This window comes from Myxocyprinus asiaticus, chromosome 41 (genome assembly GCF_019703515.2).
Source record: "Myxocyprinus asiaticus isolate MX2 ecotype Aquarium Trade chromosome 41, UBuf_Myxa_2, whole genome shotgun sequence".
Lineage (NCBI taxonomy): Eukaryota > Metazoa > Chordata > Actinopteri > Cypriniformes > Catostomidae > Myxocyprinus > Myxocyprinus asiaticus.
The window spans coordinates 16,914,787-16,938,363 of NC_059384.1; the positions used below are offsets into that span (position 1 = coordinate 16,914,787).

Here is a 23,577-nt window from a genome sequence, read left to right on the forward strand (position 1 = left end):
GTGTCTAAATAAAAATAACTTTAAAAAGCATCTTGAGACACCTGCTTTCTGTTAAACTGTATTTGTTGCTCTGTGTCTAGCCTTTTTTAGCACAAGAATGCGATCGATCTGAAGTCATTGTCAGTGCTTGGCTCATATCCATAATTCGAATGCACAGTTTTAGCATTCTAATGTGCATTTTGTTCTTAAATTCGACGAATATTCTAATTTTAATTTGACAGCCCTACGATCCAGTTTATTTTGGGTGAGAACAGACCAAAATCTAACACCTTTTTGACTGTACATATAGACAGCAGTCTCCTTGCCGATCATGATTTCAAGCTTAATTACACTTCCTATAGCTCCATCTAGTACTCTGCGCATGCTTCAAGAACTAGGAAAAGTAAGTGAGCTTGAATTCAATATCGTGCCTAGAGACTTCAGTGGCAATATGAACAGTAAAAAAAGAAGATATATTTTGGTCTGTTCTCATACAAAACCAACTGGATCGCTTCAGAAGACATTGTTTAAACCACTGGAGTCTTATGGATTACTTTTATGCTGACTTTATGTTCCTTTTGGAGCTTCAAAGGTCTCATCACCATTCACTTGCACTGAAAGGACCTACAGAGCTGAGATATTCTTCTAAAAATCTTTGTGTTCTGCAGAAGAAAGAAATTCATACACATCTTATACGGCATGAGGGTGAGAAAATGATGAGAGAATTTTCAGTTTTGGGAGAACTGTCCCTTTAAAGCTGAAGTGTGAAATTTGTTCGATGTTAAAATACTTTATCCTGTGGCTCTGTGGCATATAATGGTGAGTTTGGAACAGGGATAGTGTTCGGGAAAGCTGTTGGAAAACAATAATTATTTTCGCAATTCCTTTTAGTGATGCTAGAAAAATGACACACTTCAGCTTAAGTTAGTGTATTCTTGTACTGTTTAATTTCATTTCTGTGTTTGAACTGTGGCTAATTCATCCTCTGTGGTGTACTTGCCTTCAGAAATGAATGAGTGTTTTGACCTGGAGCTGGTTCTGACTGGAGGGAAACCAGGTCATTTTACCTCCACACTGCAGTGTCACATTCAGCACCATCACAAGCCTGTAGGGCTGGCCATCGAAGTCACATTTAAGGTCAGAAGTGTTTGAATCTCTTTTTCTTATTTAAACAGCATACTATGTGGAGGTCATTGTGAATGTTCCCTTTGGGAATTCTTTATTACAGTTTTCAGTCCTATTTGTAAAGTATGATGTGGTGTGTTTCAGGGGCCGCATTGTACAGTGAATGTACCCAGTCTGAATTTTGGTTTGCTGCAAATGGGAGATGAGAGCATCTCTACCATTGATATCACCAACAGTAGTCTGCTAGATGCCCACTGGTGCCTAGATGAACTGCCCAACATCCATTCCTCAAATCCCATTGAGGGACTGGTAAAGCTGGTGTCTAGGATTTTACTTAAGCTAGCTCAAGGAATTGCATATACTTTCTCACTGATTAAGTCATAATAATAATAATAATAATAATAATAGTAATAATGCTTTTAATTTGGTTTGTGTTGTATACTGTACAGTATATAACACTTAAAAACATTTTGTTTTGTAGAAAGCTGATATGTATATCTGCATGTGTGTATTCAGTTGGATATAAAGCCGAGTAAAGGTGTTCTGCCTCCCCTGGCATCCTGTAGTGTGGATGTAGTCTTCAGAGGCCTGTACTGCCAGTGCTTTGAGTCTGTCCTGCAGCTTACGGTGCTGAACGGCACTGGCTGGTGAGGAAATGGGTCATATCATTTGTTTTTTGTTTTTTTGTGCAGAGGTCAGTAAGCCTTAGAGGAACAGTATATTATGGAAATGTTACGATACATAATAATAATAATATAATAAACTTTATTTTATAGAGTGCCTTTAAAAGCAGCTTCTCAAAGTTCTGTACACAAAATAAGCAGTACAGAGCACAATAAATAAATAAATAGAAATAAAAAACATCAGTAAGCAAATGCTAGTTTAAAAAAGTATGTCTTGAGCTTTAAAAATGTCATAGGTCTGAGTTCTAGAGGAAGAGAGTTCCAAGGGTAGGAGCATAGACAGAAAAAGCCCTGTCACCCACAGATTTTAAGCGGGTTTGTGGAACAGTCAACAAGTTAGACTGTGAGGAGCGCAGTCTGTGATTTGGGGTGTAAGGGATTAACAATGCAGATAAATAATGAGGAGCCAAGCCGTGTAATGCTTTGTATGTCAGCATCATAACTTTAAAATCGACACGGAAACTGACCGGGAGCCAGTGCATAGACTCCAATACAGGAGTAATATGATTGCATGTCCTGGTCCCAGTCAGAATCCTGGCAGCAGAGTTTTGTACATATTGGAGCCTATTGAGTGTGGATTTAGACACTCCGGCTAAAAGGGCATTACAGTAATCTATCCGAGAGACAACAAATGAGTTTATCAGCTCTTCAGCTACAGAGAAATTTAGCATAGGGTGCAATCTTGCTATATTTCTGAGGTGAAAAAAGTATGCTTTAACAGTACTCTGTACAAAAGAATCAAATGTAAGACTGGTATCAAAAAATGACTCATTTTAGTCTCCAAAACACAGCCATATACAAACAGAGACAAAGAACCAGCTTTGAGAATTTGATGAAGGGAACCTATAAGCATAACTTCGGTTTTACCGCTATTCAGGCAAAGAAAATTATTATTCATCCATGTTTTTATCTAAGAAATACAGTCAGAAAGAAAACAAACATCAAGGTTTTCACCAGATTCTGAGTGTATATAGATTTGGGTATCGTCAGCATAAAAGTGATAATGGAGGCCGAGCGATCACAGCAGATGCCCAAGTGGAGATAAATAAATACTGAAAAGTAAAGGGCCTAAAACTGAGCCTTGAGGAACACCAGTGAGTACAGAACTAATGTCAGACCTGTAACCACCCATAGAAATAAACTGGGAATTGTTAGTAAAATAGGATTTAAACCAGTTTAAAACTGTCCCTGACACACCAAAAACTCTTTCAAGGCGGGTAAGTAAAAGACCATGATCAACAGTATCAAAGGCGGCTCTTAGATCAAGAAGGATGAGAATGGAAGTTGCTCCAGAATCAGAAGCCATCAACAAGTCATTGATAACTTTGACCAAAGCCATTTCAGTACTGTGAAATTTACGAAAACCTGACTGAAGGGGTTCAAAAAGGTTATTAATTGTAAGATGATTACACAATTGAGAGGCAACAACACGCTCAAGTATTTTTGCCAAAAATGGAAGATTTGAGATGTGACGATAATTGTTAAAATCATCCAGAGCAGCATTTTCTTTTATTTTTTTGGCACAGGTGTTACAGCAGCAATTTTTAATGCTGCTGGAACAACCCCAGTCTCCATTGAATCATTTATAATACTGAGGATAGCAGGGCACCAAACATCAAAGCAAGATTTAAATAAGCTTGTAGGAATAGGATCGAGCAAGCAACTGGTAGATTTCATGCTAGATACCTCCCTTATGAGAGCCTCAGAATCAAGCTGAGTGAAATGAGTGAAAGAAACACCAGCAAACCCAGCTGGACAAAAGAGTGAAGCGGTGGAATCAGATGTGACAGAAATTTGTTTGCGAACATTATCGATTTTAGAATTTAAAAAACGGAAGAAGAGAGCTACATAGCTGTTGAGAAACAGGCAAGGTGTTAACAGCATTGACCTGAAGAAGTCTATTTATAGTTTGGAACAAATGTCTGGGATTTCCTTGATTGTTTACAATAGTCTGAGAGAAATAAGATTATAGTGAAAAACATTCATGAGTGTTCTGTAACATATGCATCTGTTCTAAATGTCCTTTTTGTAGGTGTCTTGTTCAAATGGATATTAAAGCAATATTACACTCGCAAGAGTGCTGTATGGCCCTATATCAGCACCGCTGTGATTACCTGTGATCGACCTTCAGCCTCGTAACTGCTGCCTCAATTAAAAATTTACTTGTTTGTGCCGCAGGTAATCACAGCAGTGCTGATTTAGGGCCATACAGCATGATTGCGAGTGTGATATTGCTTTTATACAACAGATCAACAAGCAAGGAAATTAATCGCAATCATGCTGTGTGGCCATAAATCAGCACTGCTGTGATTACCTGCGGTACAAAAAAGTACATTTTTAAATTAGGAAAAACTAAGGACTGTCACACAAAAAACGTACTTGTGCATGGAAATACTTTCTTACACCACAGATCAGGATCTGTCATTGCTAGTTCAAAAGATGCGCACAAGCCACCAGTAATAATTCAAAGACATAACTTTCAAACTAGTAAAGACGGCTTGGGCTGTTTATAACAAGTTATTGGAGGAACAAGGATGTGTGTGTTTGTTTAAGAGAAAGCGAGAGAGTGTGATTGAGCGTGTGCTATTACCTGCTTCTGTTGCGACTCCAAAGCAGAGATGACCAGTAAGGCTATAGCTGTTTAACTGTATTCTTTAGCTGTAGTGTTAGTCAGTTTGCTGTAGATTATGGAATTTTGGTCAAATACATCCAATTTTCTCTGTGTAAAAATAGCCATCCGAGCAGGGTCCTCCTTGAGTATTTTGCAGTAGCCGGTTTGTTCTCTGCTCCACCATTTTAAATGTTTACAATCTCATCCCTATGCGAACACTCCGGTAAACACCTTAAGTATCTGTGATACTTCGTCTGTTGCGTCTCTAAGCCTTAATGCTGAAGCTATTAGTTTAACTTAATTCCCAACTGTAGTGTAGTAGTAATTCGAGCGATCATGGAGTGAGAGACGACGCCAGTGACTTAAAAAAACCGCTCGCTGACTGGCAGCGCTTACTCAAATGAATGTCAACTTAACAGGTTCATAACACACAAAAAATAAATAAATGTATCCCCACCTGCTGCTGGCTAAAATCTTTAATTTCAGAGAGATAAATGAAAAGACACATTTTTAGCTGCTTTTAACACATCTGCACTGCTCTTACACTTTAGTTTAGAACGCCATGAACACAAGCAGAGTGATAAAAACAATAAAATGTCAGAGTGCTGATGTGAGACATCAGTACTATTGGAACAGCTCTCGTCCAATCAGTTTCGAGGCTTGGAACAAACTGTTGTATAAAACATATTTAAAATGTATGTGTATAGATGTACTTACAGTAGCCATATTTTGGGGGAAAATGTCCCTAAAAGTTAGCTAAATCTGACAAAACGTAACTTTGGGGGACATTCGGTGATGTTTTCAACTGAAAAATCAATTCATAAATAAAGCAAATACTGTTTCCCCCCTACATTCTAAAAATGCAAAAGGTTTTCTTATAGTGGTAGTAATTATAATTAGCTTTATATAAAAACAATAGCAGTTTATGGTATGTCTTTAATTAGAAGGCTGCAGCAAGTAAACGTGTGTTTTTGTCTTCAGTCACCTCTCTGTGCGGGCAGATGTTCAGTCTCCTCAGGTATGCTTTCTGAGCTGTGAGCTGGTGTTCGATGATCTGTATTTAGGAGTTCCAGAGAAGGGCAGCGTTACTCTTTTTAACCAAACACTACTGCCAGCTTTCTTCACCTGGAGCAAGGTGAGACCATGCCCATAGACCCATGAAGAGTTCACATTGTCACATTATATTCCAAATCCGTGCCATTTTTTTTTTTACTTTCCAGCATTGCACAGTATACTACAGTGATATTGTGTGGGTTGGAGTGGATGATAAAGATATAATAGCTCTCCTTAGTCATTCACAGGGTCTTCTCTCCCTCTCAGCTCCAAGGTGCACAAGCTTATCTCTGCTCTGCAACCTTCAGTCCCTCTGCAGGCACTCTGGAGCCTAATGCCAAAGCTGAAGTCTCTGTATCATTCACGGCTCACACTGTTGTACGTATCTCTAGCGTAATACTGCAAACAACCCCATCTTATTTCAGCTATGCCATTTAGTACCATTTAAGCACTTTGTTTTAATACATTATATTATTTTTGTTTTGTTTTTATGGTTCCAGGATGAGCTGACTGAAGTGGCTGCAGTTTGTGAAGTAAAGGGAATGAAGAGTCCATTAGTGCTAGGCTTTTTCTGTAAAGCCAAACCTCTTAGTGTGTCATACTCACTGCCTCATACTGATTGGTAAAGCCACATTTGCCTTTTATTCAAATATACCCAGACTTTCTTTAGTGATTATTATTAACTTTTTTAAAACAAGTCATCTTTTTATCATCATATCACCCTGTTCACTGTATTTAGTGTTAATTCAAGCAATGCTGATAACCAGCCAATCAAACTGGACTTCACTGAGCGTGAGCCAGTTCTCATTGGCAAATCAGTGAAACGGCAGCTGTTGATAACTAATCACACTGCTATTACTGCTCCTTTTACTGTGGAGGCAGAGTACTTTACTGGACACTGTCCTTCGCAATCTGCTGACAAATCACAAAGGTACGTCATGTAGCTTGATTCTGCTTAATTTTTATATTTATAGATTATTATTTAAACATATTTTGAGGATTATAGTAACATAACTTCTTAAACGTTAATCTCTCCTGTCCTGTAAATAGAGAAAAACTGTGAGACAAGGCTTGACTTTTGACCTTTCATGATTTTTAGGAGCTCTATCCCTCTCCATTCCATCCAGGCCAAAAATATTGAGCAGAAAGCACATAAGGGTATGCGCAACCTATTCTTTTGTCTTCTTCATTATCAGTTAACTAAAAAACTCAGGTCTATTATGCATTTTCTTTTTTACTTACAGATTTTGTTAATTGTCTGCTTGCCCACGGAAGAGGCGCAACATTTTTTGCAGAACCAAGCAGTGGAATGCTCGGCCCATTTGAGAGTCAAGCCATCAACATCACGGCTTTCACCAATATGTGGGGTGATTACCAGGATAATCTCATATGTAAAGTATGTCATGCATCAATCACAATCTATTTACTTTAATGAGTTTAATGAGTACCATGTTTTCTGGGACAGTTGAAAAAAGAAATTAAATTATGACTTTTCTTTTAGGTTGGAGATCTAGATCCAACTCTCATTCAGATCCAGATGTCTGTGAGGGGCTGCCCCATTTACTTTCAGATGATTGGACCACAGCCTGACAATCAGAACCATGGTCCAATTATACGGTCAGTTTTCCTGGAGGATACACTGCCTGGCCAAAAAAAAGTCTCAGTTTGGATTTAAATAAGCAGATACCTAAGAGCCTATGACTGGATCATTATTGCAGTGATTAAAATGTTTCAGCTGGCAAAAATAATTTTAACCCTAACTGATGCAGTGTGTAGCTTCTCATTTCTTAACCATGTCGGAAGACGTATCCCATGGTCATGGGAAAAGATGTTACTGTGTTACAGAAGGCAAATTATTGACCTGCATCAAGCAAAGAAAACAACTAAGGAGATTGCTGAAATCACTGGAATTGGGTTAAGAACTGTCCAACGCATTATTAAAACCTGGAAGGATAGTGGTGAACCATCAGCTTTGCAAAAGATATGTGGTCAGATTCTTTTTTTTAATGATCGTGATCGGCGATCACTAAAATGCTTGATGAAGTCACCTCATAAAAAATCGACAGTAGAACTCACGGCTATGTTTAAGTGAAAGTAAGAGCATTTCCACATGCACAATGCGATGAGCACTTAAAGGATTGGGACTAAACAGCTGTGTGGCCACAAAAAAGCCACTTGTTAATGAGGCTATTTGGAAAAAACGACTTCAATTTGCTAGGGAGCATAAAGATTGAACTGTGGAGCAATGGAAAATGGTCATGTGGTCTGATTAGTCAGATTTACCCTATTCCAAAACGATGGGCGTGTCAGTGTAAGAAGGGAAGTGCATGAAGCGATGCACCCGTCATGCATAGTGCCCACTGTACAAGCCTCTGGAGGCAGTGTTATAATTTGGGGTTGCCTCAATTGGTCAAGTCTAGGCTCAGCAATGTTATGCGGCAATAAAATTAAGTCAGCTGACTACCTGAATGTACTGAATGACCAGGTTATCCCATCAATGGATTTTTTCTTCCCTGATGGAATGGGCATATTCCAGGACAACAATGCCAAGATTCATCAGGCTCAAATTGTGAAAGAGTGATTCAGGGAGCATGAGGAAACATTTTTACACATGAATTGGCCACCACAAAGTTCTGACCTTAACCCCATTTAAAGTCTTTGGGATGTGCTGGAGAAGACTTTACGGAGTGGTTTGACTCTCCTGTCATCAATACAAGATCTTGGCCAAAAATTTATAAACTCTGGATGGATATAAATGTTGTGACGTTGCATAATGCTGTCGAAACAATGCCACGATGAATGCATGCCGTAATCAAAGCTTAAGTTGGTCCAACAAAATATTAGAGTATGCAACTCTTTTTTTGGCCAGGCAGTGTATTTACTTGCCATAAAGCTTAGACTGGTCCCACTTTATATTAGGTGTCTTTAACTACTATGTACTAACATTAATATACATACAATACAATGTGCTTATTGTATAACTACATGATGTTCTGCAAAATTCTCACAAGATGTCACATTTGCTGCTGTTGAGGTACGGGTAGTGTTAGGGTTTAGGGTAAGGGTTGAGGTAGGGTTAGGTTTAGGATTAAGGGTAAAGTTAACAGTGTAACTTCATATGTAATTAAATGCAGGTTCTTTAAATGTAAGTACAATGCAACAACACATATGTACATAATAAGTACATTGTATCAAATGCTTAAGTACAAAGTAGTTAAAGACATCTAAAATAAAGTGAGTCCCTTAGACTTGTCTAGAATGTTTCTGGCCTGGAAGACTAGTAGATCTGCACTCTACATGTAAAGAGTGCTCTATGGTATTTTATGTTTGGCCTTCACAGATTTGGAAGCCATGTTTCTGGGGGAGACACTGTGTCACGCTCTTTACGCCTCATTAACACCAGTCCTTATGGTGAGCTGTGCACCACATTTAGCCCAAAACTTTTTAAATCTGTTATGTGCAAAAGTGCATAAAGTATAAGTGGTACTTTACTTGGTAAACCCTTGCAGATATACGTATGGACTGGGTGACCTACAACCTGGAGGTTGGAGACAGTAAGTTGATAGACCTGTTGGTTGCGTGTGGTGAACCCTTTCCTCTGAAGGATGCTGATGGCAATGAGGTTGTCGGAGGGATGGACTCATGTGTCATGTTCCCATCCACATGGGACATGAGTCACACCCCCAGCAGAGAAGACACAAGCTCATCCTTCATGACCAAATCTGTGAGTCTAAACTAAAATTATACCTCACTGTTTGACTATACCCAAGTGCCCCTTTATTAAAACTGATTAATTTAGATGGGCATTTCAATATAAGCTTCTCTCTTGTTTTGTAGGATGATTTTACAGAGAATGAGGAAGAATGTAATGAAGAGGAGAATAACAGAGATCCTATATCTCTGGCTCCAGTAAAGAAGCTGCTCTCTGTGTTCCTGAAGCCTCATGAAGGGAATGTCTCTGACTACCCATACTGCATCACTCCACAGCAAACAGTAGGTTTACATTCAACACTGGTCTCCTTTTTCAGGATCTGTATTTGTGTGATCCGTGTTTTATTTGCATATCTAATTAATGATGAGAAGGTCAGGAAAAAACATTTATAATATGAATTTGGTATGTTAATGCAGGTGGTTCCAGCAGGGGGCAGTAGCACCATGCATGTGTCTTTTACTCCTCTGATCCTGTCCTGCCCAAACAATCAAAGTTGTTTGGGTTATGCTCTGGGTTTCATGTCTCTAGACTCAAAGGTACATTCGTTTCCACCACCATATACACCTTATACAGATTATATTTTAAATGAAGTCATATTGGTTTAATGGGGTCCCCACCAATATTCCAAATAGTGGTTAATCAATAAGGGTTTTTCCACTTTTCATTTGGTTACATCTTTGACTTGATTATTTACCTTGAATAGGTGGCATCATTGACTCCAGGCAAAGTGGAGAGAGTCCAGGGCTATGAACTAGAGCCTTTGAGACTAGACATGCAGGCTTTTGTTAAACATGCCGTGTGAGTTACAGATGTGTTTAAAACTTATACTCAGCGTTATGACAAGACTTTGTATTAAATGGATTGAATTATCATTATAAAGCATATTATGTGCTTCTACATTTCATGCAGTCAATGTAATAATTCATACAGTCTACAGTATTTAAACTACCTTTATTTTGATACTTATAGTCTGAGTGTAAATATGTGTGTGTGTGTAGTTTGTCAGTGCAGATGGAAGAGGATACGGAGGTACTACAATTTTCTGCTGCAGCGAGTGATACACTAGACAGGGAATCACACAAACAGGTGCCAATAAAGCAGAAAGAAATTATATCAAAATGAAAGAAATTCAAATAAATTAAGTATTAGGGGAATATCCCGGGTTCAGTACAAGTAAAGCTCAATCGACAGCATTTGTGGCATAATATTGATTACCACAAACATTTATTTTGACTTGTCCCTCCTTTTCTTTAAAAAAAAAAAAAAAGCAAAAATGGAGGTTCCAGTGAGGCATTTACAATGGAAGTGATTGGGGCCAATCCGTAAATGTTAAAATACTCACTATTTGAAAAGTATAGCCACAAGATGTAAACAGTATGCGTGCTAACATGATTTTAGTTTGATAAAATCGCTTACTAACCTTTTCTGTGTAAAGTTATATCCAATTTTACAGCTTTGTTGCCATGATGATGCAATGTCAACAAACCCTAAAATGACTGTAAAAATGACGATTTAAACAACTTTACAGCTCAAATAATACATGAGTTTTAACATAAGAATTAATGTAAGTACTTTTATAAAATTATAAGCTTCACATTTCTCCCTATAAACCCTCCAAAATCGGCCCCATTCACTTCTATTGTAAGTGCCCCACTGTAACCTCCATTTTGTTAAATTTTTATTAATATTTATCCCCTTTTCTCCCAATTTGGAATGCCCAATTCCCACTACTTATTAGGTCCTCGTGGTGGCGCGGTTACTCACCTTAAATAGGGTGGCGGAGGACAAGTCTCAGTTGCCTCCGCTTCTGAGACAGTCAATCCGCACATCCTATCACGTGGCTCATTGTGCATGACACCGCGGAGGCTTGATCATGCTACTCTCTGCGATCCATGCACAACTTACCACGCACCCCATTGAGAGCGAGAACCACTAATCGTGACCACAAAGAGGTTACCTCATGTGACTCTACTCTCCCTAGCAACTGGGCCAATGTGGTTGTTTAAGAGACCTGGCTGGAGTCACTCAGCTCATCCTGGATTTGAACTCGCGACTCCAGGGGAGGTAGTCAGCGTCAGTACTCACTGAGCTACCCAGGCCCAACCTCCATTTTTGCTTTTTTTAAAGAAAAGGAGGGACGAGCCAAATATTTTTTTTGTGGTCATCAACATCATGCTATCAATGCTGTCGATTGAGCTTAACTTGTATTGAACCTGAAAATATTCCTTTAACACACATCTCAGGCCAGACACTGTAAGAGTGTCTTTCAGTGATATAAGGGTTGAGGTGGACAGTCTTTGTCTTTGCTTTTTTGGGACTGTAGAAAGAATCCAGGATAACTCGGACGTTCCAGCTGAAGAACAATACTGATATCCCCTTGAGTTTCAGACTAAGTACACACCCTCCGTTCTCAGTGCTGCTGCCCCATCAGATGGTTAAACTTGTCACCAGCTCGCCCTCTCACAGGCACACACAAGGATTCTCCGCACCAGGAGATGAGCAAACATCTCTTCTGCTGCACCCCAAACACATCATACTGGTCTGCTCACATAATATACACATACAAACATGATGGAATGAGCTAATTAATCATATTGTTTCCATGCTTAATCTTGGACTTCATTCACTTTTTGACTTGGACCATGGATTTATAAGAGCTAAATCCATTACTACTGTAGTTGTCAATCTGGCACATAAATTATTTTGATTTCAATCAACAGGTTAAGGTGGCTTTCCACAATTCACCTTCACTCCTGACCAGCCCGAGTCAACCATGTGAGGAATCAGATGCCCAGCTCTCTGCTACCCTCTTGTGCAATGATGTTGGAGAAAGGACACTACAATTTCAGCAGAGTCTGACCATTCAATACAGCAATAACAGTGTGCAGGTCTGAATGTACTCAGTTTTAATTGTAAACTGTTTTAATTTACTTTCTATACTTATTTTTCCACTAAGCTTGTAGTTATGACAGGGCTGCCATTTGATAACTATACCGTTGGCCTATCCATGGTAAACACATGAATCCACTATGGTGTGTAATAACACCCCCATTTTGTGGAAGTCATTACACCTTTGTCACCCCTCAAGGACCACTACATGGAAAAGCAGCCTTGTTCAAACATTTATCGTAGTGTAGAAAGCCTAACACACCAAGGTAGATGGTAGCTACAAATTAGTGTCAAAGTTTTGTAATGTCTGAGCTTATGTGGCTAACTATCAACTGTAACTCCTCCACACAAATATCCAACAATTGTCTGTTTACTCTGTTTTTTAGACTGTACCCCTTTGTGCCCACCTGGCATTACCCACTTTGCACCTTTCTAGTGACGCTGTGGATTTTGGCACCTGCCATGTTGGACAGACATGTGTTAAAGAAGTCTACCTCTGCAGTAGAGGTGGCTCAGATAGCTACTGGACTGCACTCGCAGGTATGACAAAGGCTTTGAAACAAGCATTCTGCAACTGAAGGTCTCTTTTTCTAAATAATAATAATATATTAAGTCTCTTGCTGTCACAGAGACCGGTGAGATATCTCGCAACACTTATTTCATTAATAACTTTCAGGGAATAGGAACATTTTTTGCATACCTTCCCATGAAAAAAATAGATTTTTTTTAATCGCTGTAATCACTGTAAGCGACTGTGTAAACAAGGCCCAGGTATACTTCGTTTTTGCATGTTCAGAATCACCTCGTGCCCGGTCGCGTTGCCTTTGTGAGTATACATTTCATACGGTCAATGGCCAGCGCATGCGCAGACGACGCGCACAGATGAGGACCACATCTCAGTCTAAGTAAAGCTCATTTGGTATCTTTGAAGTGTGGGGTTTTGGAAAGAGGGAATCTTAGGATCTAGGTCTGTTTGAAGAATATATAGGCAGAACCACCATGCAATTGCAGTGGCATTGAAATCTTGTTGCAGCAATAGCTTACATCCTTATCCTGTCTTTCGTCATATGACTATTTGGTTGCAATTATTTTGTATCTAGTGAAATTGTTTGGTTTTTTGTGTTTAGATGCTGAGGGTGGGATTGAAGTGTTCAGACTGTATCCAGACTCTGGTGTGCTGAAACCTCTTGGGGTTCCACCATCCTGTAGACAGCTGCTGCAGATCATTTTCACTGCCAGGTACTGTCAACTTACCTGCTTTGAAATTAAATCTTCTCACGGTCACTTAATTACCTTGTAAAAAGGTTTTACTTCAAGCAATGGGTAATATAATTACATAACTTTAAACAGATGCGGTAATACCTCAGAGAGATGCTGTTTAGATTTAGGTCAGTTTCAAAGTTCAGTTCTCTATAATGTAACTGTATTTGTCCAACTAGTTCCTTATACACTCACTGAGCACTTTATTAGAAACCTGTATACCTACTTATTAATGCTATTACCTAATCAGCCAAATATGTGGCAGCAGTGCAGTGCATAAAACCATGCAGAAACCGGTCAGTAGCTTAAGTTAATGTTCACATCATCCATCCGATTTTGACCATGGCTTGAATGTTGGTGCCAGACAGGCTGGTTTGAGTATTTCTGTAACTGCTGATCTCCTGGGATTTTCATGCATAACAGTCTTTAGAGTTTACTCAGAATGGTGCCAAAAACAAAAAAACATCCAATGAGCGCCAGTTCGGAAGACAGAAATGTCTTGTTGATGAGACAGGTCAACAGAGAATGGCCAGACTGGTTCGAGCTGACAGAAAGGCTACAGAAACTCAGATAACCACTCTGTACAGTTATAGTGAGCAGAATAGCATCTCAGAATGCACAACACGTCAAACCTTGATGCGGATGGACCACAACAGCAGAAGACCACGTTGGACACTTCATTAGGACCATAGTGTTCCCAATAAAGTGCTCAGTGAGTGTGTATTGTTCAGAAGTGAGTTTACCAGCCAATTAGTCAGTCTTCTTTATAGTCTGTCTTTCCACAATACAGTAAGTCAGACCCATTGTTGTAACATATATACTGTAGATTGAATTGACTAACAGTATTTTACCCATAGTGATCAGAAAGAGTTCCAGACAACCATCACAGTGCATGGGATTCTTGGAGAGACCCCACTTCTTCTTAAGGTCCATGGAAGAGGAGCACTTGATGAGAGTTTTGTATCTCCAATATCCAACACCTGACAAAAAGACTCGAGTGTCCAGTTTTTCCACAGAAAATACTAGACACACAGCTTGTAAAAACATTAACATTCTTTGGTTTGATGACACACTGATCTTAGTTGTCTTAAAAAAGCTCTATTTGTGAAACAGTTTTCTGTTTTTAATTGTAAAGAATTCTAAAGAATCACAAGGTAAACAGACTGCATGATTTCAGATTACCCAGAGAGTTTTTGCGAAACAAAGATTAAAGGTTGAGTTGTATTTAAACGGATTTCACATATACCTAGCCTTTGAAACAAATATTTTAAGCACATTATTTTATTGTAATGAACAGTTTCCTGAAAAACATTACAAATCATAGTAAATTACACTAGTCTTCAATACTAAAAATACCACTATTGTTTTTATAATTCTGAATACTTAGGAATACTTCTGTCAGTATCCATATGGAAAGACCATCAGATTAATGTGTCACAGACCAAGAACGGAGATCAAATATACCTTAGAATACGTCTCAGGTATGATTGCTCTCACAGATACAGTAATATCTAATTGCATGGTCTTTTATTAGTTGAAGTACAAGGCACTTTAAAGAGAGATCTGAAATGTTATCATTACCATCCTCAAAAGTAAGACAAACATCCAGCAGTAAACACCAATTAAGAAGTCTGCTTTTTCTGCTTGTGTTCTACAGTTTGTGTTTTAGCAGCCTGAATAAAACAATTATAATTTGTGACTGTTAGTCTCTCTGTGTCTCTTCAGGAGATTTGCAGATTTCAGAGGGCTTTCATAGCTGTCCAGGGTACTCAAAAACTGCAGCTGCTCCCATTCCAGTCCCAGTGCACACCCCATACCCTCTTAAAAAAAAAAAAAAAAATTTGTTTTTAATTAGATCATATTTTTTTTGACTGCTATAAAATTTTTCTATTACTATAAAAAGTTACTGTATAGCTGCATGAGTGCACCCCAGTATTAAATTAACCCTTGGGAGAAAAGTGTGCTCACATTTTGCATCTGCGTTTTAGCTCATGGGGCAGGGTCATGACCTGTCGAGCCCCAGTGCAGCCCAGTGGATGACCAAGAGCAATGGCACCTCCGTTAGGATTTACTTTCTCCATGGGAATGCCCAGCTTTTCCACATAATACACAGCCTAGGAAAAAACAGACAGTGTGTCTACAGTGGTGTGAAAAAATGTTTGCCCCCTTCCTGATTTCTTATTTTTTTGCATGTTTGTCACACTTAAATATTTCAGATCATCAAACAAGTTTAAATATTAGTCAAAGATAACACAAGTAAACACAAAATGCAGTTTTTAAATGAAGGTTGTTATTATTAAGGGAAAACAAAATCCAAACCTACATGGCCCTGTGTGAAAAAGTGATTGCCCCCTAAACCTAATAACTGGTTGGGCCACCCTTAGCAGCAACAACTGCAATCAAGCGTTTGCGATAACTTGCAATGAGTCTTTTACAGCGCTGTGGAGGAATTTTGGCCCACTCATCTTTGCAGAATTGTTGTAATTCAGCCACATTGGAGGGTTTTCGAGCATGAACTGCCTTTTTAAGGTCATGCCACAGCATCTCAGTAGGATTCAGGTCAGGAATTTGACTAGGCCACTCCAAAGTCTTCATTTTGTTTTTCTTCAGCCATTCAGAGGTGGACTTGCTGGTGTGTTTTGGATCATTGTCCTGCTGCAGAACCCAAGTTCGCTTCAGCTTGAGGTCACGAACAGATGGCCGGTCATTCTCCTTCAGGATTTTTTGGTAGGCAGCAGAATTCATGGTTCCATTTATCACAGCAAGTCTTCCAGGCCCTGAAGCAGCAAAAAAGCACCAGACCATCACACTACCACCACCATATTTTACTGTTGGTATGTTCTTTTTCTGAAATGCGGTGTTACTTTTACGCCAGATGTAATGGGACACACACCTTCCAAAAAGTTCAACTTTTGTCTCGTCAGTCCACAGAGTATTTTCCCAAAAGTCTTGGGGATCATCAAGATGTTTTCTGGCAAAAATGAGACAAGCCTTAATGTTCTTTTTGCTCAGCAGTGGTTTTTGTCTTGGAACTCTGCCATGCAGGCCATTTTTGCCCAGTCTCTTTCTTATGGTGGAGTCATGAACACTGACCTTAACTGAGGCAAGTGAGGCCTGCAGTTCTTTGGATGTTGTTGTGGGGTCTTTTGTGACCTCTTGGATGAGTCGTCGCTGCGCTCTTGGGGTAATTTTGGTCGGCCGGCCACTCCTGGGAAGGTTCACCACTGTTCCATGTTTTCGCCATTTGTGGATAATGGCTCTCACTGTGGTTCTCTGGAGTCCCAAAGCTTTAGAAATGGCTTTATAACCTTTTCCAGACTGATAGATCTCAATTACTTTCTTTCTCATTTGTTCCTGAATTTCTTTGGATCTCGGCATGATGTCTAGCTTTTGAAGATCTTTTGGTCTACTTCACTTTGTCAGGCAGGTCCTATTTAAGTGATTTCTTGATTGAGAACAGGTGTGGCAGTAATCAGGCCTGGGTGTGGCTAGAGAAATTGAACTCAGGTGTGATAAACCACAGTTAAGTTATGTTTTAACAGGTGGGGCAAACACTTTTTCACACAGGGCCATGTAGGTTTGGATTTTGTTTTCCCTTAATAATAACAACCTTCATTTAAAAGCTGCATTTTGTGTTTACTTGTGTTATCTTTGACTAATATTTAAACTTGTTTGATGATCTGAAACATTTAAGTGTGACAAACATGCAAAAAAATAAGAAATCAGGAAGGGGGCAAACACTTTTTCACACCACTGTATTTCAGGAAATCTACACAGTATACTTTGAAAGTGCAGTGAGAGGTGTGTAATGTTATGAGAAACAGGCAAACAGCCTAAAGCTTGAAGAAACGTCAGGTAACCCAAGAGAACTGAATCATTCACCTGACTGGCAAATGCTTCGTTGATCTCAAACAGATCGATATCATCAATAGTCAGCCCTGTAAATGCAAATTCAATAACAAGGTTAATTTAAAAGCATTATTTTAGTATAAAAACTATTTTGATTTACTGTATCATTATTATTAGAATATAAAATAGTTGATATTGAAGTAGAGGTTAGAGCAGCTGCCTACTTTACTAACCTGCCTGGTTGACAGCTTCTGGGATGGCATAGGCTGGTCCAATGGCCATTATGTCTGGTGGCACACCCACCACAGCGCTCGCCCTCAGCACCCCAAAGACAGGCAGTCCCAGTTTCTCCACTGTAGATCTCCGCCCAGTTAGCACTGCTGCAGCACCATCACTTACCTGACTGGCATTACCTACAGAGCGAAACAAAGAACTGAGTTATTCAAAAGCATTTCAAGACTCAATAAGTGATAGTCAAATGATGATCAAAAAGTCTCATTTAGACTTTTGATTCCAACCTATTTAACCATTTCTAAATTCTTATTTCCAAGATTCAGCGTGCACACCGGCTGTGGTGCTGCCATTTTCCTTGAATGCAGGACGAAGTTTGGCAAGGCCCTCTAGTGTAGTCCCAGGCCGGATCCCATCATCCTTGGTGACAGTAATGGTGCGCTCAGTGCCGTTTCCATCCACAAATTTTGTAGTGACTGGTGTAATCTCTTGATCAAATAAACCCTGTTTCTGGGCCATGGCTGCCCTAGTGATGTAAACAACAGTCATAAATTTGTATTTGGTTCATTATATGCTTTGCTTTGAGTACATCTTTACAAACTACTAAGAACTTGCAAGTATAAACAACCCATAAATGTCAAGGGAGCGTATACTTTTGTTGGGAACTGAGAGCAAAGCGGTCCTGTTTTTCCCTGGTGACACCAAATCTCTCTGCAACATTCTCTGAGGTTATTCTGAAGTACAACAGAACACAAACACAGTTTATGTTATAACAAATGTATAACACAGTATTAGGCATTAAAGAAGCAAATCATCCATACCCCATGGGAATTATGCAGTCTCTGGCCTTCTCATTGTCCATCAGTTGGGGGCTGATGTCCCCTGGGTTTCCCAACGAGCGAAGAGGCATGCTCTCTGCACTGCCAAAAAGATGTGCGAGGAAAAGTACATGAGCTTCAGAAAATACTGTACAACACTTCGTCTTATTATTTTAGGGGAGCCAATTAAAATACTTTATTAATTTGCTATGACTGAAATATTAAAATGATCAGTATAAATGTGCCATACTAACCCACAGGCAAGGCCCATGTCATATGAACCATTTCTGATTCCACCTTAAAATACAAAACGTTCAGTTCTAATTGTAATCTTGTATACCCTAATGCTGCAGCCAAAAAGGGGGCCAGTTTTCTGTTTAGAAAGAAATTCTTACCCGCAACATTAAAAAAGTGCTTGTAGTCCAGAGGAACACTGCCTGTTCACTGTGTAGACTGGTACAGACTCAGGAAAGCCACTGAAAAATTGAAGAATGTCTTGTTGATTAAATTACAACCAGTACATGAGCTTAATAATGTCCTGATTTATAATAAATTTAACCATCTCACCTAAGAAATTGTGCAATTCGAGCCATCAATGCACCTGCCCCAGGCTGTAGCGCATTACCTGCAAAACAACTAAATAAGTTTCTAAATATTATCACTCCTCATATGTGATTGTAATTCATATACTGTAGGTGTGCTTGAGTGTACTATCTACTTACTGATGTTTTGACTGTCAGACTGTTTAGGGACTCATCAACACACACATCCCCTAGGGAAGCAGGTGGCAGTCCCACATCCTTAAGGACTGCACTCATCACAGCACTGAGCAGCTCATCTGGGGTGGTGTTCTAAAATACACAAGATATAAAGGATGGTGGGAAAGTCATTTCGCATTGCAGTTTAGAACAGTCAGATTACATCAGGCACTTGTTATATAACGCTGTGATTTTCTGCAAGAGAGAAGAAACCATGCTGAACGACATCCCACCTTAAAAGTCCCTCTTTTCGCCCGGCCGATTGCTGTTCGTAACCTATGAACCACAACGATATCATTCGGATCAGCAGTTGATGCACTGCACTGACTCATTCCAACATGGCAATGTGAGGATAGATGTCCAGATAACACTTACACTCTGTGCATCATTAGTGTCAAAATGAGAACACGAAAGGATAAAATGAAAATGGGAAATGATATAGACATAGACGGATAACAGGCACATAAGTATGAACTATGCTCTACACATTACTGATGATGCTTCCTGGTGAACCTTGCTTTCTTTGATAATACTGGATATCATTGGATGAGGTGTTCTGACGTCATCTCAGGGAATTGTGGGAAATGAAGTACTATGAATTTTACCCACCATAAAAAAGGTTTAAAATTGATATAAAGACACATATTTGGAACTGTCCTTTTACAGTTATTTGTAATGTTATTACAGAACGTTTCTCGATTTGTTTAAGGATGTACTGTTTTTATAGCATTAGCAAAACAAATGAGAATTAGGAATTTTTTATTTTATTTTCTCCCCAATTTTGGCACGCCCAATTCCCAATGCGCTCTACGTCCTTGTGCTGGCGTAGTGACTCGCCTCAATCCGGGTGGCGGAGGACGAATCTCAGTTGCCTCCGCATCTGAGACAGTCAATCCGAGCACCTTATCACTTGGCTTGTGGTTCCCGCAGAGACCTAGTGCGCGTGGAGGCTTCACACTATTCTCGGCGGTAACCACGCACACCTCACCACATGCCCCACCAAGAGCGAGAACCACATTATAGCAACCACAAGGAGGTTAACCCATCATGACTCTGCCCTACAGCAACCGGGCTAATTGGTTGCTTAAGAAGCCTGAATGGAGTCACTCAGCACATCCTGGAAGCATTTTATTATTAAACTTCATTGCTATTTGCCAAATTTCACATTCATAGAAACACACTAAATAATCAAAAGCCCTTATTGTTTTTGAAAAATAAATCAAGCAAAATTACAAGCAAACCATGTTATCTTTAAAGAATACAAAAGCTCTTACAATGTAAACCTGTGCTTACATTTTAAATAATTTTTGTATGTGCTGATACATAATAATTTATACTTTTATATAATATTATGGTAACACTTTAAAATAAGGTTCCATTTTGTTAACATTAGTTAACATGACTTAAAAATGAAGAATATTTTTACACCATTTATTAATCTTAGTTAATGTTAATTTCAACATTTACTAATATAATAAAAGTTGTGTTTGTTAACAATAGTTAATGCACTATGATCTAACATGAACTAACAATGAACAATTGTATTTTATTAACTGTAAACAGTATAGTGTTAATTGTTTGTTCACTATACCTAATGCATTAACTAATGTTAACCAATGGAACCTTACTGTAAAGTGTTACCAAAATTGTACTTTCCTAATTTTTTTTCTTTCTTTCCTAATGTATGTTAATTACTGTAAGTTTGTTTACTTGTATATTTTCCGTTATATTATTTGAATAGATTTAAATGTGACCTTTTAGTTTGAAAAGATTTGAACATGATTGGCTGATTAGATAATCGCATGGATGATTGTTGGTGCCAGACGGGCTGGTTTGAGCATTTCTGTAACTGCGGTTCCCCTGGGATTTTCACACACAACAGTCTCTAGAATTTACTCCGAATGGTGCCAAAAAACAAAAAACATCCAGTGAGGGGCAGTTCTGTGGACGGAAATGCCTTGTTGATGAGAGACATCAACAGAGAATGGCCAGACTGGCTCGGACTGACAAAGTCTACGGTAACTCAGATAACCGCTCTGTACAATTGTGCAGAGAAGAAAAGCCAAAGGGTTGGTGCTGTTTTGGCGGCACAAGGGGGACCTACACAATATTAGGCAGGTGGTTTTAATGTTGTGGCGGATCGGTGTGTGTGTGTGTATATATATCTATAATATGGTCAATGTACTTCCTGATTTCACTCATTAACACTACAAAGCTGGGGGATGTATAAGTACATTTACATTGATGTACATTAAATTTAGCAAAAAAGCATGATACATTGGCTAATTATCATGATTAATTAAATAAAATCGTTCGTCATCCTATTTAAGATAATTAGGGAAATCAAAAGGACATTCCTCAAAACATGAAATAGGTCTAGGACACTGAATATTTGTTGGGAGATGTGCATCACAGTCAGCCGAGGGCGCCAGACTTTCATGGAGCCCGACGGTCTCCAGCACGCGCGTCATCGCTTCCTGACGCTGAGGCGCCTTAGAAAAACTCAGCGAGCGTCAGTCAGTGTTTTAAGAGAGGAAACTTTCTTCTTTAGACGGCGCACAGTCGACGATATTTGCAGTTTTCTTAATCACACACAGCTCTATCTGTTTGGATTACTGACATCTGCAACTCCAGAGAATATAAACTGTAAAGCTTTTTCGGAAGGTGGATTTGTGCGATTCATCCAATTTTGCGCGTGACAACTGTATTGCAAGAGCGCGCGGCTTCCGGATATATTACGGTTATAATCTCTCGCGCAAGAGCGCAGTTTGCGGATTTTTCTCTTTCGCGGCGTTCTAACCATATAAACTCGCTTTGAATCTCACATTGGTTTTGTTTTTCTTTTTTAAGTGAAAGCTCCAGCATGAAGACACGTGCGTAAGGTGAGTTGGAATAGAATAATAATGAGAGCTGTCATATGTTTACCATAATGTGCAGAGATATGCTGTAAAATATAATAAACAATTTGCCGTTGTGTTTGTTACACATAATGCATTACAGTCTAGTCCAAAGACCACAGATACTCAGTTCATTAGAGCGACGCTTTTTGCATTGTGTTGAGGTAGAACTTGACACTGGAATATTCTATCACATTGACTGATGTAAATGTTGAATATTCAAATGCTAGTAAATAATGTCTTTGTGTAGCAGTTAAATCATATGCTGAAATTATCTTTCACCATGATATTTGCAAAGGTGACACTGCCTGGACGTACACATGGATATTTCTACTCTATTCCTCAATATTTATGTTAAAGCTCTGGCTTAATACATATATTGGTATCTACCCTGTAAACTTGCAGTTGTTATCTTAAGGAGCTTTTATATTCTAACCATATAGATATAGATAAATATAAAGCCAGAGACTGTGTGATACTGACAATGAGATACTAATATAGACGTACAGCCATTATAATATAGCCTAGATTGCAGTGCCAAGCTTCATCAGTTAAAACTTTATTAAAGTATCCTAAATTCTCAACACTTTTGCAGTTGAGGATGTTTATAACAAGGACAGTGATTTATCTTCTTCTTCTTCTTCTTCTTTGTTTTTATATGGTTTCTGTTCTCGAGTGTCAGTTTTAATAGTTTGAATATCAAAGCTGTTTTGTTTATTAAATTTGTGCTATGCATCACATTTTGAAATGTGACAGCTATTATAATGTTACTAATGTTACTATTAATTCAATGTCATTCACTTTTGTTCTGTGTTGTTATGTCCTCTCCTTCTGTTTTTCTAAATCATTTGGTCTTACTTTTCGTTATGATCAGTAATACTGTCCATATTTCACTGTCCATGTTTCAAAGTTTTTGAGTCACTCATTTAGAGATATTTATGACGGACATTTATAATACATACTTTAGTGTGTGTTGGATGCCATTTTTCATTATTTGTTATATGAATTCTTTATGGCTAGCTGCAGAGTGTACAGGTCTGCCTCAGCCAAGCCCAGTTCCAAGAGTATGTTTTGACAGGGCCAGAGAAAGGAAAGGTTCTAGTTGAACTGTGTACCTCCATTGCGATAATTGCTGGGTTGCAATGAAACCAAAGGCACCAACTGAGCTTTAATGAGTCATTAAACTCAACTTAGAGACCGGTGATGTGATGAGCACACATACCAGTATCAGTTTTGGGCCTTTTGAGGCTATTGATGTTACTCTTTTGGGCAGAAGTATGTTGGCAGCTCACTGGCCAAGCATGTCAAGAAGATCCCAAAATGCTGATAGCAGTGATGGACATGGCCATATTTTGAAATGCTAGCACAAGATGGAAATAGTGCAAGGGTCTTCAGGGGTTAGTTAGTCAACTATTGTCACAAGTTCCATCGTTACCAACATAGTTAAACGATTTGGTGTTTCCCGAAACCGTAGTTCCAACGAACATTCATGCAAATAGCATTGCAAAGTTGTGTTGTTGGTACAACAGCACTCCACTTGTGGTTAGAGGCATACTTTCTTGTTAGTTTGCTGTGTGGACATCATTTCACTTTGCTGAGGCTTCTATATCTTTTATTCAGTATATATTGTTCATTCTTTCAAACCTTGACCAAGTTTACATGCGCTTAAGGCTTATTCTGGGGGTTTGCAGAAAGCTGCATTCTGAAACATC

General features: G+C 38.9%; 2 protein-coding genes and 1 pseudogene across 2 annotated transcripts in view; 2 read left to right on the forward strand and 1 right to left on the reverse strand.

Annotated features, from left to right (window-relative positions):
- The window catches only part of LOC127432050 (deleted in lung and esophageal cancer protein 1-like), a 27,963-nt gene extending 13,648 nt beyond the window's left edge, over window positions 1-14,315 (forward strand). Inside the window, exons 18-38 of the mRNA XM_051682822.1 lie at window positions 986-1,116; window positions 1,249-1,413; window positions 1,621-1,751; window positions 5,380-5,533; window positions 5,719-5,829; window positions 5,952-6,073; window positions 6,191-6,382; window positions 6,551-6,609; window positions 6,696-6,847; window positions 6,953-7,068; window positions 8,792-8,862; window positions 8,961-9,175; window positions 9,289-9,444; window positions 9,580-9,699; window positions 9,867-9,961; window positions 10,162-10,249; window positions 11,487-11,702; window positions 11,884-12,051; window positions 12,439-12,592; window positions 13,180-13,291; window positions 14,170-14,315. Of these exons, the coding sequence (XP_051538782.1) occupies window positions 986-1,116; window positions 1,249-1,413; window positions 1,621-1,751; window positions 5,380-5,533; window positions 5,719-5,829; window positions 5,952-6,073; window positions 6,191-6,382; window positions 6,551-6,609; window positions 6,696-6,847; window positions 6,953-7,068; window positions 8,792-8,862; window positions 8,961-9,175; window positions 9,289-9,444; window positions 9,580-9,699; window positions 9,867-9,961; window positions 10,162-10,249; window positions 11,487-11,702; window positions 11,884-12,051; window positions 12,439-12,592; window positions 13,180-13,291; window positions 14,170-14,296 (2,855 nt within the window). The 3' untranslated portion in view covers window positions 14,297-14,315. The remainder of the gene's footprint in view (window positions 1-985; window positions 1,117-1,248; window positions 1,414-1,620; window positions 1,752-5,379; window positions 5,534-5,718; window positions 5,830-5,951; window positions 6,074-6,190; window positions 6,383-6,550; window positions 6,610-6,695; window positions 6,848-6,952; window positions 7,069-8,791; window positions 8,863-8,960; window positions 9,176-9,288; window positions 9,445-9,579; window positions 9,700-9,866; window positions 9,962-10,161; window positions 10,250-11,486; window positions 11,703-11,883; window positions 12,052-12,438; window positions 12,593-13,179; window positions 13,292-14,169) is intronic.
- LOC127431706 (3-ketoacyl-CoA thiolase, peroxisomal-like) lies at window positions 14,298-22,986 on the reverse strand (annotated as a pseudogene).
- Window positions 21,461-23,577, forward strand: part of LOC127432062 (mitogen-activated protein kinase kinase kinase 3-like) — a 68,233-nt gene continuing 66,116 nt past the window's right edge. Inside the window, exon 1 of the mRNA XM_051682852.1 lies at window positions 21,461-21,850. The gene's annotated coding sequence lies outside the window, so the exon portion shown is untranslated. The remainder of the gene's footprint in view (window positions 21,851-23,577) is intronic.